General features: G+C 41.8%; 1 protein-coding gene across 5 annotated transcripts; it reads left to right on the top strand.

Annotated features, from left to right (window-relative positions):
- The first annotated feature begins 1,753 nt into the window (after positions 1–1,753).
- On the top strand, positions 1,754–14,999 carry mdc1 (mediator of DNA damage checkpoint 1). 5 transcript variants are annotated; one of them, XM_044033644.1, is made up of 13 exons: positions 1,754–1,795; positions 2,287–2,444; positions 2,537–3,103; positions 3,196–3,265; positions 3,364–4,313; positions 4,419–4,625; positions 5,250–5,309; positions 5,392–8,993; positions 10,310–10,447; positions 11,239–11,421; positions 12,503–12,628; positions 13,111–13,221; positions 13,317–14,999. In XM_044033644.1, exons 2-13 carry the CDS (start codon positions 2,306–2,308, stop codon positions 13,512–13,514), a joined length of 6,351 nt encoding a protein of 2,116 aa, XP_043889579.1. In that variant the 5' UTR covers positions 1,754–1,795; positions 2,287–2,305; the 3' UTR covers positions 13,515–14,999. The 5 variants fall into 5 exon arrangements, with proteins under 5 accessions (XP_043889579.1, XP_043889580.1, XP_043889576.1 ...); XM_044033645.1 differs by having other exon boundaries at positions 3,364–4,625; positions 5,392–6,617; positions 6,894–8,993; XM_044033641.1 differs by having other exon boundaries at positions 3,364–4,625.
- Positions 15,000–16,264: the final 1,265 nt, after the last annotated feature.

The raw sequence follows: 16,264 nt of genomic DNA, 5'->3' as shown, positions 1-16,264 counted from the left end.
TGCAACATGGAAACAGACAAAACGTTTTTTTCTTTCAAAGCCACATTCACAAAACTATCCAAACCAACACAAGACAGTAGCAGGTTATTTTTAAGTTTAACCAAAATATAATTGACCAACATTGACCAATACAATATTGGTCATACATAAACATCTGGTTTTGCATTAAAATAGCTGCTCTGTGAGACCTTTCTTTTTGTTTTTATTGCATATACCTATATCACACACAGAGATGTATACACACATTCAAAAATTACAATATACAGTAGTTCACTAGTACTGTACTAGGAGTACAGATTAGATTCTTCTTTATACTAGTAAGTAAATAAGTGGCACAATAGATCCTCTGTTGCACATACAGGCACAATGTGCCCCCAGGGAAATAATGCAGCTGCATTGCCCTTATTCCTTCCATATAGATCCCAATGTTGTGTAAAACACATTATGTTAATGAAAAAAACAAAGTGCTAGTCTGTAGAGCTACACCCAACATAATGAAACAGAGACTTCTGCCAGCTGAGAAGTTTTTCTTTCCTTGCAAAGAAAGGTCAATCTGCACACAAGCGGTGAAGAAAACACTTTCTTTGAAAGGAAATAAAAACTTGGCGGCTAGCAGAAGTCTCTATTTCATTATTCAGGGAACAGAGAATTGCCACAACATTAGTCATATGCTGTGGAGGATTTCTGGGAATTTAGGGGGCCCCAAGCACAATGAACTGAAGGGGGATGTATACGTCTACCTTTTTCAATTAATTGAAACATAAGAGCACCTTTTGTTTATTATAATCGATTGTAAAAAAAAAAGAAAATTATTAATAATTTAATTATGGATTTATTCATCTATAAATAAATTCACACCAGTACAAAGTTATCATTATTTAATATTTGATTGGGTAATTAATAAAGTAATAGTAATTATCTGTTATTATCAATTTGACAATAATATGTGTGATTTTCAAGAAACAAAATAGTTGATAAGTTGTGTAGATAAATTATGACATTAAGAAGCTTTTCCAACCCTCGGGGTTCCCTGGCAGTTTCCACTTTGCCTGAATGACAAACTTCCACTGTATCAAACATATTCTCTGGGCCAGCAGGAACAAGTGTTTTACATTTTCCTCTGACATTGATAAGCCCAGTGTGTATGAATTAGTGACATCTAATGGTGAGACTGCAGATTGTGACAAATGGAGGACTCGTGTTCTCACCCCTTCCTCAGGTACGTCAGGAAAACACATTCAAACAAATAAATATAAAATAATAAAATACATTAAATTTTCCAGAGCCAAGAAAACAAAGCATTTTTTAAAAAAAAAAATTGAAATGATTATACGCTTATACAAATACAGATATTTAATTGAATTTCTGCATTTAATCATTTAAAATGTTACATAATGGGCCTTTGCAACACATCCTTTTTATTGACGGTAACTATCATCATTTACGTCACATTGTTTATTTTCCTATTTATGAATTTACCTAAATATTATATTTATATTAAAGCAGATCAAACCAGAGTGGATTATCGTTCAGCCGTTGTTGTACGGTCACTTTAAGACGTGATGTTAGCGCGAAGATAAAGGGGTGGGGCCGTCACGACTCCTGTATGTTTGGTCCAATCAGACCCAGTTTAAGAGCGAGTGAGGGCTGAACGTCCAATAGCAACAGTTTTTACTTTGAATGACAGACATATCACCCAATTACGTTTTCTTAAATCACCACAAGGGGGCGTTGTAAATTATCTCCAGGAAGTGCTTGATGTTTATGTCCACTGAGCAACGCGAGCACGGTGAAGGTTTGTGTCTGAACTTTTCCAACAACATCAAAATAATAACAATAACATGTCACATCCACATATTCACGTTGCAAATGAACACATGAGTTCATTTTGACAACTTTGAAACGCAGCTGTTTGAATTACGGGCAAGTTATCTCGTAAACTTCCTCTTTAGCATTCATGGTAGTTAGTTACAAATGCAATTTTTAGGAATTGTAGACGGTTAATGTTTAAAGTATGAGTAAATGCGTTATAAGTAACTTGTAAAATCATGTATGGGCTGATATAAACATGATATAAACATTTGGTTAAGGTTTTTTCTGTCGATTTGTTTTAATACTGACCGTTGATGGTTCGCGTTTAGATCATTCCTACAAACTGGACGTTAGCGATGGTTCTGCAGCAAAGTATCTCATAACTGATTAAGGCTCAGCTGCATTACAGATAATCAGTTAACTGTCGTTGGTTAAATTGCACTTTAGCATTTAAATTGATCTGTGTATGCACAGTAGACACCCCGCATGAGAAATGGATTCCACTCAGATGATCAATGACTTACACTTGGAGTCAGATGAAGCAAAAAGTGAAGAAGAGGAGAATGAAAACCAAAGGGGTCAACCATTGGCTAAACTGTGTGTCTTAAAAAATGAACACATTCCTGAGACAGGTGAGTGGCTTACTGCTGCTTTTATGACACATTTGGTTTCATCATTTATTGTTTCTTTACTTCTCACAATCAATGTTCTCTGTCTCTCCCAGAGTTTCCACTCTTTGCTGGAGATAATGTGCTGGGCCGTGACCCCAACACATGCTCCCTGCCTCTGCCCGCATCCTCAATATCTAAAAAGCATGCCATCATCTCCATCTCTGTCTATCGGAGGAGAGGTGCTCATGGTGATATGGATACAGAGGCTTTGGTGTGGGATCTTGGGAGCATGAATGGTACCCGCAAGGGCCGCTTAAAGCTGAGTCCTGATGTACGCTATGCCCTCAGTGATAGTGACAGCTTGGTATTGGCAGACATCCCATGTCAGTATGTCACTGTAGACACAGTCTCTATGCAAGAGGACACACGGACTCCTGTGAGCAGGAATTTGGGAGTGAAGGCTGGGTTGCCTGGTGCCTCAGGAGAGAATGGTGGGGACAAAAGCACAAACAGTAAGAAATGTGTCAACGGAGGCACAAATGCTACGGCATCTTTAACAAAGACTCCTGTCAGAATGGATTGCTTGTCATTTGAGCAAACACCAACCCATCCACAGGGGACGCTGGTCCCAGAATCTGATTCAGACTCTGATGAAGAAAGTGTCAGAGTTAAGGCTCTTGGTATGTAAATTATGTAAACACAGAAATTAAGTGTTTTTTTTTTTTACTGTATCAGTTTTTGTTTTACAACATTATCTTATTGTCTTTTACAGTTTCTGAGTCTGACTCCCATAAATCTAGTCCCACATTTTTGAGTCCCCCAAACAAAATCGTCCCAGAAAGGTATCTTAGCAACACCTGTTTTAGTTTTTTTTGTAGCTCATTTCTTCTTTCATTTATGAATTTTAATCCTTGTCCCCTCGACTTCCTCTGTTTTACAGTGAGGATGAAAGTCCCATCACGCCGTCCTCCTCTAAAAATAGACTTTACAGACACGTCAGCTTCAGCAAAGAGGAGACAGAAGTAGATGTGTTTGGACAGCCGCTTGAGGACAAAAAGGCATTTGCAATTGTGGACGACAGTGAAGAGGAGGAAGGGAGGGAGGAAGAAAGAGCCACACTAGAAGGGACAAAGTCTCATACAAGTGGACAACATGTGCCGATGACAGAGGAAAGAGCTATCAGTCTTTCAGGAGAGGATGAATTGCCTGTGTGTACAACAACACCCACCATAGAGGTGCTCTCTGCATTTAACGTGGACAGTGACACCGATGTGGAGGGAGAGGAGGAAAAGGTGGTGTCTTCACCTCCTGTGACCTCGAACACAAACCCACTCAGCTGTCAGCTGCCAAACACAGCTGAGGATCACATGGACAGTGATACAGACGTTGATGAGGATGAAGTTTCCTTGGACAAATCTAAAATGGTGGCGTCCTCTGATGACAATACCAAACCTCCTCATGTACATTCAGTTATCCAACCTGAGGGTTTCACTGTGGACAGTGACACTGATGTGGATGATGATGCTCCTGTGTCAGGCGCTGACACCAAAGCAAAACCTGTGTCATCTCTGAGTGCACCCACAGCTGACGCTGCTCCTTCAACACAGGTGAAGGATTTCCACTTAGACAGTGACACAGATGTTGATGAGGAAGAAGAGAGTGGTTGTGAAACACACAAACCCCACTCTAAAGTCGATGAAGCCCCCACTAGATTGGATATGAAGACAAATGGGGCTGAATCTGCCTCTGCCATTCATAGCCTACAACTCGACAGTGACACAGATGATGAAGAGATGCCAACTCCAAACCTCGGTGAGGTTCCTGCCGTCGACATGGAATCATGCACCGTTGCAGATGTCGGGCCTGATATTCTGTCCGACAGTGACACAGATGTGGAAGACTCTTCTCCTCAGGTCACACCTGCGGCTGTCAAAGCCTCGCCAGTCTCTGCTGGTGCGACGTCAGAAGCTCTTCGATCAGATGACACAGACACAGATGTGGATGAATCCAGCAAACCCCCTGCTGAGGATGGGGCCAATCCACCTGACCACAGAGGGGACAGTGATAGTGATACAGATGTGGAAGATAAGGAGGCAGATGCGGGAGAGGCAGGAAAGGACCACATCCCTAGCTTATGCAGAGAAAGTACACCTAGGTGGCTGGTTCCCCTTCTTCAGAAGAGCTCTACTCCTATATTGACAGGTAATTGGTCAATAGATTTTCTCATGATACACACAATAGAATTGATTTATTAATTAATGTCAGATTCAACTTATGATTAGTCTCACAACTGATTGATCTATTTCTAACAGTATATTAGAAGAAAAATATGCCTATTGTTCTCAATGTACTCAAAATAGGAATAGGTCAAAATGACTCTTTAGGAATAACAAGTAATCAGTGGTAGAAATAATGGATTCTATAAAAACTGAAGGAAACTCACATATTCAATTCAGCTGTTTCCAACACTTTAAATGTACAGAAATATATTACTATTCAAGGTGAAAGTCATTTTGGTAGTCTACTGTCTCTGCTTAAACTCCCGAGACAAACATCAGAGTGAGGAGAAAAATATTTGGTGGCAATAATTAGCCTGTGTGTTGTCTTTTGTTTTTGAAATTGATTGAGTGTATTTGTCACAGAGGAATGGCAACTTCTCATTGTTGTTTGCTGTAGATCACCTTCTAAAGCACAAATACACAGAGGAAACAAACAAGACAACCATTCCCATCGTTCCATACTTCTTCCAAATGACATACTGTGCATTTAATGGATGTCTGTTTGTTTAATGGTTTAAATTAATCTTATTTTCACTCATCATTTTAGAAGAAGAACTGGAAAACATGGACACTCAGGCTTTCCTTTGTCCCTCAGTGCCATTCAGACGTGTGTAAAATATTTTGAATACATTTAGATTGCTGATAACTTTATTCTAAAATTTTACTAAAATGGTTTATGTCTTTTCTAGGAGAGGTAGCACCTGTTATAGGGGCTGAAGGATTGTCATCCTGCTCAGGCAGCCAGGATGATGAAGACTTTGTTGTGGCGGAGACTCAGTCTTTCGTTCTACAGAACCAAGACTGCCAAAACAACCCTCCAGAGGACCCCACACAAATGTTTGGCCTTGAAATGTCTGGTGATGAAAATGGTGAAGAGTCCACTCAGGAAGGGTCTTTTCAGCTGGGATTGTCTGACAGCAGCCACCTGCAGTGTCAGGCCCAAGCTCTGGCCATGGAGAGCACCCAAGCCTTTGTATCTGTGGAGAAGATTGTGAATCTGGAAGATACCCAAGCATATGCGGCCGCTTTAGCTGCAGACATAACGCCTGCAGATATTGGGCCAAACCCGGAGGCTACACAGGCCCATAAAGAGGCTGAGGAGCCTGCCAGATGTTCAGGGATGTCTGAAAAAGCAGGTCAGAAAGATTTGGCTCTCGAAGAAACACAGGCATATATTTCAAAATCCTGCAGTGATTCAGATGATGAAACAGATGAAAATGAGAGGAAAAATACAATCGCTATGGCTGAGACACAACCTCTAGACGTTCTCACCTCGTGTACTCTTGCCATGGCTGAAACCCAACTAATATCTGCCTTCGAGGAAGAGGGGAGTTTGGTAACAGACAAGGTTTTTGCCTCTGCACAACAAGTCAAGCCCATGACACAGAATGACACAGAAGAGAGTGAGCAACAAGGGGAGACAGCTCAACCTCAGCAGAGACCAACTGGTGATGTTTTATCCATGGCTGAAACTCAGCCAATGAACATATGTGATGATGAAGATTTATTTCCATGTCCACAGAAAAGAAGAGCAAAGCCACTACAACTTGAAGAGGCCCAGACGCAGCCTTTCATTAGTTCAGATTTTTCTGTTGCTGAAACTCAGCCTATAGCTACGAGTGAAAATGAAGACAGTGATGATGATGATGAAGACTCAGTGCCTGGCCCAAGAAAAAGAAGAGCAGAAGCCCTGCTACTTGAGGCAGAGACACAACCCTTCCTTGCTGCGGGAACTCAGCCCATTAGTGCAAGTGAAGGAGAGGAAAGTGATGAAGACAACTCAGTTCCAGGTCCACGGAAAAGAAAAGCAAAACAACTACATCTTGAAGAAGAGGAGACAGAAACACCCTCAAACTCTGAGCTCTCTGCATTTGAAACTCAGCCAGTGGATCCTGTTGAAGAGACTGAAAGTCAGGAAGAAGACTCTATTCCAATTTTACGAGAAAGAAGAGTTAAAGCGCTGCAAATTGAAGTTACACAATCCCTCTCTGATTCTGAAGTCTCTGCTGCTGCGACCAATCGTGCATGTGAAGGAGAGCAAAGTGATGAAGACAACTCAGTTCCATGTCCAAGAAAAAGAAAAGCAAAACAACTACATCTTGAAGAAGAGGAGACAGAAACACCCTCAAACTCTGAGCTCTCTGCATTTGATACTCAGCCAGTGGATCCTGTTGAAGAGACTGAAAGTCAGGATGAAGACTCAATTCCAATTTTACATCCACGAAAAAGAAAGGCAAAGGCATTGCAACTTGAAGAGGAGGAGACACAGCGTCTCAGTGTTGACACCCAACCTGTAGTTAGGGGTGAAAACGTGAGTGATGATGAGGACACTGGTCCATGTGAAGCAAAGGCAAAGGCACTGCAGCCTAAAGAAGAGAAACCACCCACTGTCTCTGAGGTCTCTGCTGTTGAACCTATGAGACAAAGGGGGACACAATCTGAAGCTGAAACCAGTGGAGTGAGTGCTAGAAATAAGAGAGGGACAAGGGCGAGATTAAGAGAGAAGGAAGAGCAAGCAGAGAGTTCAGAACTTCCAAAGAGACGCACAAGAGGGAAGACCAGAGGAAGAATGGGAAGATCCAGGCCTGATGGCGATGACAGTGAGGAAGACAGGGAGGTAGAACAAGCAATGACCGTTACAGAGAAGAAAAGCATGAGACAGCAGCGAAATAATAAAGAGGAGGAAAAGTGTGAAACTGAATCACTTGAGGAAGCTGAAAAGAGCAGCCAAAAAAATGTAGAAAGGGAACAGAAAAACATGGAAGCAGAAAGAATACAGGCTGAAAATGCTGAGAGAATAAGATTTGAACAGGAAAGAGCAGAGCAAGAAGAAAAAGAAAGAGTCGATCAGATACGGAGAGAAAAAGAGGCCCAGTTGGAAAAAGAAAGAAAGGAGAAGGAAGAAAAAGAGAGATTAGAGCATGAAAATGCAGAACGAGAAAAGAAGGAGAAATTGGAGAGAGAAAAGGAAAGAAAGGAACGAGAAGAAAGAGAAAGGTTGGAGACAGAAAAGAGGGAACTAGAAGAGAGACTTGCTAGTGAGAGGAAAGAAGAAGAACAAATCAGGTTACAGAGGGAAGCAAAGGAAGAAAGAGAAAGACTGGCTAAAGAAAATAAGACCAAAGAAAAAGAAACAAACGAGCGAGAAGAAAACAAGGATGAACTGAACAAGGCCAAAGTGCCAGCAAGAGGTCGAAGAGCAGCTCGAAGATCTAATGTTGATCAAAGTACAACAGAGCAAGACTCCATTCTAGCCAGCGATGATGTCCCAGCAAGGAGAACCAGGTCTCGCTCCAACTCTTCCAACTCGATCAGTTCAGAGAGATCTGCCCCCATCGTCAGCACCCAGCCGAGCCGGGGGAGAGGTCGAGGCAGAGGAGCAAAAAGGATGAGTGAGGTGCCTCAGACAGTTAATGTTAGGAGCAGCAACAGGAGGAGGACGACAGTGGCTGCAGCAGCAACAGATCAGGACGTTTTTCCTCTTTCAAGATCTAACTCCACCACTTCTCTGAACTCGGACATTTCAGGCTGCAGCGTGAGCTCTCTGAACAGAGGAAGAGGAAGCCAGCGGCGAGGAAGATCGAGGACATCAGAGGCTGCAGCATCTGTCAAAAGGCAGAGTGATGACGATTCACTTCCCCAACCCACAGCCAGAGGCAGGAATAGCAGGAAAACAGAGGGATCTGCAAATGTTGTCAAAGAGGATGATGAGGAGAAGGTAGATGCTCAGCAGACTCGTTCCACAAGGGGACAGCGCAGAGCCACCAGGAATCCTTCTGTATGTAACGCTGCAGATGAGGATAACAAGTCCAACCAAGACGAAGGTCATGCCAGTGAGGAACCACATCATTCTAAGAGGAATGTCAGGGGCAGAGCCCAACAGTCAGTCAGGAGTGACGCTGTGGTGACACCAGCAGCTGCTTCTGATGGAGATGAGACTGAAGACAAAAGGAAAGGCAGGAAGAGGGAGCTGGAGGCAAATACAGGGAAGGATTCCTGCTCTAGCTCCAAAGTTTCCAAAGCTCAAACACCAGAGGCAACAGAGGAAGAAGTGAAAGATGAGATACCCGTCCAAGCTAAGAGGAGAGGTAGAGCATCTTGTGCTCAGACCAAGAATACTAAAGAAACTCCTCATGAAGTGGAGGTGAAAGAAGAGAAAATAGAGGAGATTGTTGCAAAGAAAGGCAGATGTCGGCCTTCTGCCATCCAGAAAAACAGGAAAAAGCAGCAGGAAGAAAGTGAAAATTCCTCCAATTCCCTGGAACAGGATACAGAAGGGCAATCAACGGAGGTAACTTGATTAATTTAATTTAAGGTCTTAGGAGGGTGTTGTTTTGATTAAAACAAATATAATCATCAATTAAAGGGTGTTTTTGTATGTGGTACTGACTCATAGTCAGTGCTGGGTAGCAGCCTGAGCCATGGAGATTTGCGCTCTCTGGAAACCTACTTGCCACAAGGAAAAACATGTTATGGACATTTTAAAAGTCTCACCTTTTAAAGTCCTACATACTTAAGTATACAATCACGTAACAAATTGTTCAGCATTTTACCTCACCATTAGAAAGCCTTTTAAAAGTGGAAACTGAAGTTTGTGCGGCTTTGTTAACTGCTCACCCCTCACAAGTTCAGAGAGAAAATCAACAATTGTACATAACAGCACACAAGAGTTGTTAGTCTTCTGCTGCCTCCATCAGTGAGTTCAAATGTCTTATTTTGTGATTTGGAGTTTGAAATACTTTGAATTTACTCAAGTGACTGAGGCAGCAGTAGACCACCAGCTCCTGTTTCCCATCTATCCATCCAACCGTCTTCTAGCGCTTTATCCTGAACACAAGGGTCACAGGGGGCACTGGTGCCAGTCTCAGCTGACATAGGGTACACCCTGGACAGGGTCACCAGTCCATCACAGGGCCACATGGAGACAAACAACCACCCACTCACACTCACACCTACGGTCAATTTAGAGTGTCCATTTGCCACTGTCCAACAGTGACATAAAACCACATTCCTCAGATATCAGAGACTTGAACAGGCATAGATTTGATTAGTTTTTTGTTTTTGTTAACCTGTGTCCCTATGGCAGCCATGTTCTCACTGGGCTGTTTCTCAGGCTGCTCTCACAGGTGTGCACATTTGGCATTGAGTGACTTGTCAGTGCCTCATGCTGCCACACTTAAAGAAACCTCAAGAATCAAATTTAAGATTAGAAAAGAGGAGCTGAGTTGTGTACAGTGAGTGTCCAGGAACCTCTGTCCTTGAGAATCAAGGCTTTTACCTTGGCCGAAGGCCCCGGTGCATTTCTCTCTGAGTCAGTCTTTCCAGCCATCATAATGTACTGCATCAACAACAGGGACTGTCTAGTCTCTCCCCACTCTCTTGGCAACAAGAGTGGTCTGACCTGCTCCACATCACCATTAATGCAATAATGAATTAAGGGGCTTAGTGGTCACACAGTTACTTCCCACTGTTGTATTTATGCCCTCTGCTTTCTTTTACTCTTCCTACGCTTATGATTCTCCTTGTTTGTTCAGTAATTAGCCCTTGTCCGTCGACTTCCTTGCACTATTGCCACCTCCTCACAAACATTCCTCTCTCATTTCACAGCCACAGACTCAGACCAGCGGCGCGTCCCGGAAACGACAGGCTCCTGCGAGCTCCTCTCCTGTGGCAAAGACTCCTCGCTCCTGTGCTTCCTCCCCTGCCCCTGGTGGACGAAGTAAAGCTGTGAGCCAGGCGTATAAAGTCAGTGTGATTATTTGAGTTTTTGTCTTGGATTTTATTGCTTTGTATAACTTGGATGACAAAAAGCCATTCTCCACATTTGTTTGGGGAATGAAATGTTGAAAATGAGATTGAAGATTGAGGATGCGTACACACATGTTTAGGAGAATCCCCAAGTTTTGTATCGTATCAGCTTTGTCACACAACCAATGTGCAACATTTCTGTTTCCATGTGGATAAGACCTGAGATCACAGTCATCCCAGTATGGAGCTAGAACCATGATGCATTAATATGGTATCACATTCACACCAGAGATGTTTAGAGTGGTTTAATTTATGTTCAAAAACACACTTTTTTGTGTTATTTGTTAAAATCTTCATTATGTTGCGAAAGCCATCAGTAAATAGAGCTGTCTAAGAGTCTGGAAAAGGTTTAGGGCAACAGCAGGCTTCACTGCATCCAGCGCAACAGTTCCCACCTCCTCCTCGGCTCTCTCGTCAAACCTCTTCTCTCAAAACACAAAAAACATGCTGGGGGGGAGTGAGTGAGGGAGGGGGGGGAGAGTGCTGTGAGGACAGCTGCACATTACAAAAGTATTTGTATTACAAGGGCTACAGACATCTTTAATTTTTTCCAGATGAATTGTATTTATCGATGGCTTTCAGGATGTGTGGAGAATTTCAACAAATTACAGACTGAAACCTTCACATTTCTGTTTGGTTTGTGTTGAGAAGAGACAGTTTTCACACTGTGTGTGTGTGTGTGTGTGTCTGTCTGTCTGTCTGTCTGTCTGTCTGTCTTTCCCCCTCAGGTGCTGTTCACAGGTGTAGTGGATGAATCTGGGGAGAGAGTTCTGGCTCGGTTAGGAGGCAGCATGGCTAAAGGTGTGGCAGACATGAACTACCTGGTGACTGATAAAGTGCGTAGGACCGTCAAGTTCCTTTGTGCAATGGCCAAAGGAATCCCAATCGTCACTCCACACTGGCTGGAAAAGGTTAGTTATCATATTTCTGATTCTGAACTGGTATTAACATTTGATCACAAGTAGATGGTGCTAAGTACATTAATGTTCCAAAATGCATCCTGGATGTGTTTCCTGTGACTCTCCTTGTGATTGGATCTCACTCCCCCTCACTTGCTTTATGTTAAAACAGATGTATGCACTTTCTGTTGACACAGACCAAATGGTGTTTTAACCAGTCTGAATGTACAAATGTGTGTGTTATGAGTGTATTTGTGTGTCTTTTTAAAGAGTGTAACAGAGAAAGAAAAGTCAAGAGGGGCTCAGTGAGTCAGTGCACTATTATGCGTGTTGCTCTACCATGAAATGACAACATTAGAGAAAAGCAGTTATATGGCCATCAGTGTTAATTTTTTCTCTGTTAAAACTGGACCAGGTCACCAGATGTCAACTGTGGAGGTGATATTTGATTAGTGTTTACTATTTGCTAAAACATGTGTCCTCATGTGTCCTCAAACCACATCTGAATGTTGTCTGATGATCTGAAGATGCTTTCAGGACGCAATGGGTACATTCACACCTCAACTTACATCCAAACTCCTCCGCTTTTATTTAAAAATGCATCAATTCTGCTCTGGATGTGCCTGTCGTCCACACTACTCAGCATTTTGAGCCCCAAGAAATGCTGCTGGCTCCGTTTTTGTTTGAAAACTCCAGGCCTGCATTGTAGTATAAGTCTGTCTTGAAATGATGACGTATTTGCCTGCATTCCCTCTCTTGTTCTTATTAATCATGATCTAGCTGTGAAACAAAAGTTACACTGAAAACACTTCACTTCACAAAAAACCTTGTTCCTATTTTTCATAATTGTTGTGTAACAGCATTTTCTGAAACACAGCAGAGGAGAGAATCAAATTCTCATATGTACCTGAATGGTCACACAGTGATAGACGTGTGTGTGTGTGTGTGTGTGTTGTGGTATGGATGCATATTCATTCTGAAATGGAGCTAAAACACTCATCATTTTGATCTGAAAACGCTTGTTTTCAATGAAACATTAATAATAACACAGTTAATAACACAGACACTCTATTCTCCTGCCCTGGTGTTTCAGAGTGGTAAAGCCGGCAGCTTCCTGCCTACTGATGCTTTCCTCGTGAAGGACGCGGAGCAGGAGACAAAGTTCAGTTTCTGCCTGCACCAGTCTCTGAGGACGGCGAGGAGTCAGCCTCTCTTACAGGTTCTCTAACTCAATCATCCTCATTATTTCTGTGCTTCTGTTTTGATCGCGAGTGTGTGTTGACAGTATGTCAGTGCAGTACTTCCCTCGGCAAAAGGCGTACAGAGGACGGATAATACTGAGCAATAGTGAACCATCATGGGAATCCAGACGTGTTATTATGAGATTCAGTCACAGCAGAGCCAAGTGTCAATTGTTTCCCATTATATTGTGGGCTTGTAGGAAGTAATTTGTCATCTACTTTCAAATACAGGTTTCATTTTATGGGCACTTCACATAATGAAGCAGACAGTAATATTTCCATTTCTCTGACAGTCTTTCTTCCCTGTACTTTCATCAAGGACAGTAAGAGATAGTTAAATACAGATAAGCGTAAAAACAAAAATCCAGACACAAGATTCTTGTATTGATTTCCCAAGGCTTTCCTGTAAAGATAAAAAAAAAATTATATTTGTTTAAAGACGGTGTAATTTCTCTCTCAGGGATATGAGATCCACGTTACAAAATCAGTGAAGCCGGAGCCAGTTCACATGAAAGACATAATCTCCTGCAGCGGAGCTACCTTTCTACCCAAGATGCCCTCTTCTCTCAAGGTACCAGGCATTGTCGTGATTCACGTTAATTAAATCAATATGAATCTGTGGCAGTCTGTGTTCACAGCATCTGAATCTAAACCATTCTCTTGTAGCCTCAAACGGTCGTGGTCTCCTGCGAGGAGGACTGGGCGCTGTGCGGCCCGGCTGTCGCCGCTTCCCTTCCAGTCGTCACGGCTGAGTTCATTCTCACAGGAATCCTTCAGCAGAGAGTTGACTTTCAGTCTCACGTTCTCTCTGTAGCTCCTGTACAACCTGCAGGAGGCAGAGGGAGGGGCAGGAAGAAGACATAGCATCAACACGGTCCACAGTGAATATTATGCACCCAGTCATTCACCTACATACTGGAGCAGCCAGGTCTGTGCCAGTGTGTATTTGTAGATACCTTTTCAAACCAGAGGCCGACAGAAGCACTAGTGAGTCAGCGGTTTTTCTATTTGACAAAAGTTGAATGTTCGCAAATAGACCTTTTTCTTTTATACATATATTGTCAATACTGCCAACGTGTGTCATTTTACTGTTAACTGTGAAGCGGTAAGAAAAGAAACTTGCGTTGATTGTACATGTTTCTGTTTTGTCAGAGAACAAATGGAACAGCAGTAAGAAAACCTAAGGGAGTTGGTGTCTCTAATGGGCCGTATGCATGGCGGCCATTTTGACAGGTCACCGTAGGGAAACCACAGGTGTAAACCATCAAATGATTGATGTCTGAGTTCTGTTTAGCATCCTCAGTTTCAGCGTGCCTGGTCGTTCCCTGTCACTGTCTGAACTAAACAGAGCTATTGTTAATGTGGTCAGTGTCACCTATGCTTTTTATGTTAATCATGTCAAAATGACCGTTATATGCAAAGGGCCCATTCTCTCAGTACAAGTCTTTATCTTTGCCTTGTACATATGCAATCATGTAGTTTTAACAAAACAAATCACGACACCGTGATAAATGAATCGCTCTTTGTCACTCTCCTAATCCTGTATTCTTCACCTCTCTCTCTCTGTTCACAGTAACAAAAACAAGACTTATCCCTGCACTATCACTAAATTGCTGCTACTATGTGCTAAGTGCTTAAAGTCAATCAGCCGCTCTGGCAGGTGACCAGCCATGTTGAGACAGTTGTGTGTAAATCATGTTTGGATGGTGGAGACTTGGCATTGTGATGTGTTTAGAGATCCATCAGCTCAGGCAGCCAGTAGACTGAAAAAGTAAGATGCTTGTTTCCTGATAAGAAGTGCATAGTGCCTTTTTATACCATGGAACTACTAGTACATCTGTTGTTCCTGTGTCTCCATTAACTATCACCACCAACTCCATTAAGGCTTCATTCAATCCTATTTCCTCCAGGGATGAGACGCAATATACGTACCTGAATGCTGATGCTGCTTCTACATCAATATCTTATGATGTTTGCTCTCGCCATGCATTTATCTACTGTCTCTTTACTTCTTAGCTCATTGTCTTGAACACACACTGATCAGCCACAACAGTAAAAATGGTAACAGGTTCTAATATTAGTGGCCAAACTGTATATTTTTGACTTGGTCAAGCCATAAAACACGGAATAAGAAAATGAAAGTACAGAAAAGGTTTTAAATCATATCATTGAAATCTTTCCAAACAACACTGCTGTATCATTGGTGTTCAAATTAAAAACATGTGATAGCTTATAATTTAGTTTTTAGGCCTGTTGTATAAGCTAATATCTTGAGTTTGTATTTGCACCAAAATCTGAATTTTGTTTCTGTTATTTGTGAAAACATTAAACGTGTCCCATAACCTGAAAGCACACAAGAGTGTGTCCATTTAATGTGTTTCTCAATGATCTCGATAAAATCACGTCACATGGAGACCCTTTTGTGTTCTGGAAACTTTTCGGTAACAGTAATATACTGTATTTCATATATTATACAGGACCATACAATGCATGCAAAATCATTTCAAATGATGGTCAGTGTTAATGAACCAGCTGAATGTCACTAAACATTACCATGTGAAGATAATTCATGAAAAGATACAGGATTTATATCAAATTCATAAAAGTATCCATCAATTGTCTATCACTTTATCGTCCACATGAGGGTCACAGAACAAACCCCCCCCACACACACATGTAGAACATGATGTTGATTCCATGCAGAAAGACCAACCAGTTCCAACCGGGTCGTGAACTGGGGTATCTTTGCTGCAAGTTAATATAATCCAGAATAGTAAATTGCAATAATAAAGTGTCATGACCACTCTCTTGTTGACTCTTTGTTGTTCTTTCTATTTTCTTTGTTAGATTTTTAATTCTTTGTATCTGGTTTTCTCTGGTGTCCTGTTTTATTTTGTAATAGTTTTTTCTTGTCAAGTTTTACTTCCTGTCCTGTCTCCTCTCTTGATTGCCTGCCCCGCCCTAATGCGTTTCACCTGTGTCTGATGAGTCCCGCCTCCCTAGTGTCGTTGTAGGTTTGTGTGTGTCAGTCCACGTTGTTGCTGTTCTCTGTATTTTGAGGGATTTTTCTGTCTGAGTTTTACTTTAAGCCATTCCACCTGTGTTTTGCAACCCAGCAGTTGGGTCCTATTTTTTTGATAAACATAAGCTACATGTCTAAGGTCCAGTCTGAAATTGGAACTGGAGACCGTTTGATTGCACTGGATCAAGGACAATGAACTCAAAAATGCTGCCAGAGAGAGAGAGAGAGAGAGGGTTAGATTTAGTACCCCATGTGTGTTTCATTGAAACATATTAATTGTATAAAGTCTAGTTTAGTCCTATTTAAACTACAGTATGTGGAACATGGCATTTATGTCATCATGCTTCTTGATTATCTTTATGACATAATATCTGTGTAACCTATGATGCCTTGAATGAAACATGGCTAAAATTTGACTTTTTGTCTGTCCTTGTTTATATTATCAAATTATGTTTTGGGGTGGGAGAGTGTATTTTTTTTTGTTTTGTTTTTATTTGACTATTTGGAGTTTGTTCCTTTTTATTTTTCACCTTATTGACAAAACCCATTATTTTTACCTCAAGCTAAATTACCAATAATACAGATTTAGTTA

This window comes from Solea senegalensis, linkage group LG9 (assembly GCF_019176455.1).
Source record: "Solea senegalensis isolate Sse05_10M linkage group LG9, IFAPA_SoseM_1, whole genome shotgun sequence".
NCBI classification, from domain to species: domain Eukaryota; kingdom Metazoa; phylum Chordata; class Actinopteri; order Pleuronectiformes; family Soleidae; genus Solea; species Solea senegalensis.
This window is presented reverse-complemented; position numbering and strand designations above follow the sequence as displayed.

Coding starts and splice junctions, on each gene's coding strand:
- mdc1 (XM_044033641.1), top strand. CDS start 2,306: ATGGATTCCACTCAGATGATCAATGACTTACACTTGGAGTCAGATGAA. Junction 12,629..13,110: donor GGAGTCAGCCTCTCTTACAG/GTTCTCTAACTC, acceptor TTTCTCTCTCAG/GGATATGAGATCCACGTTAC. Junction 13,222..13,316: donor AGATGCCCTCTTCTCTCAAG/GTACCAGGCATT, acceptor ATTCTCTTGTAG/CCTCAAACGGTCGTGGTCTC.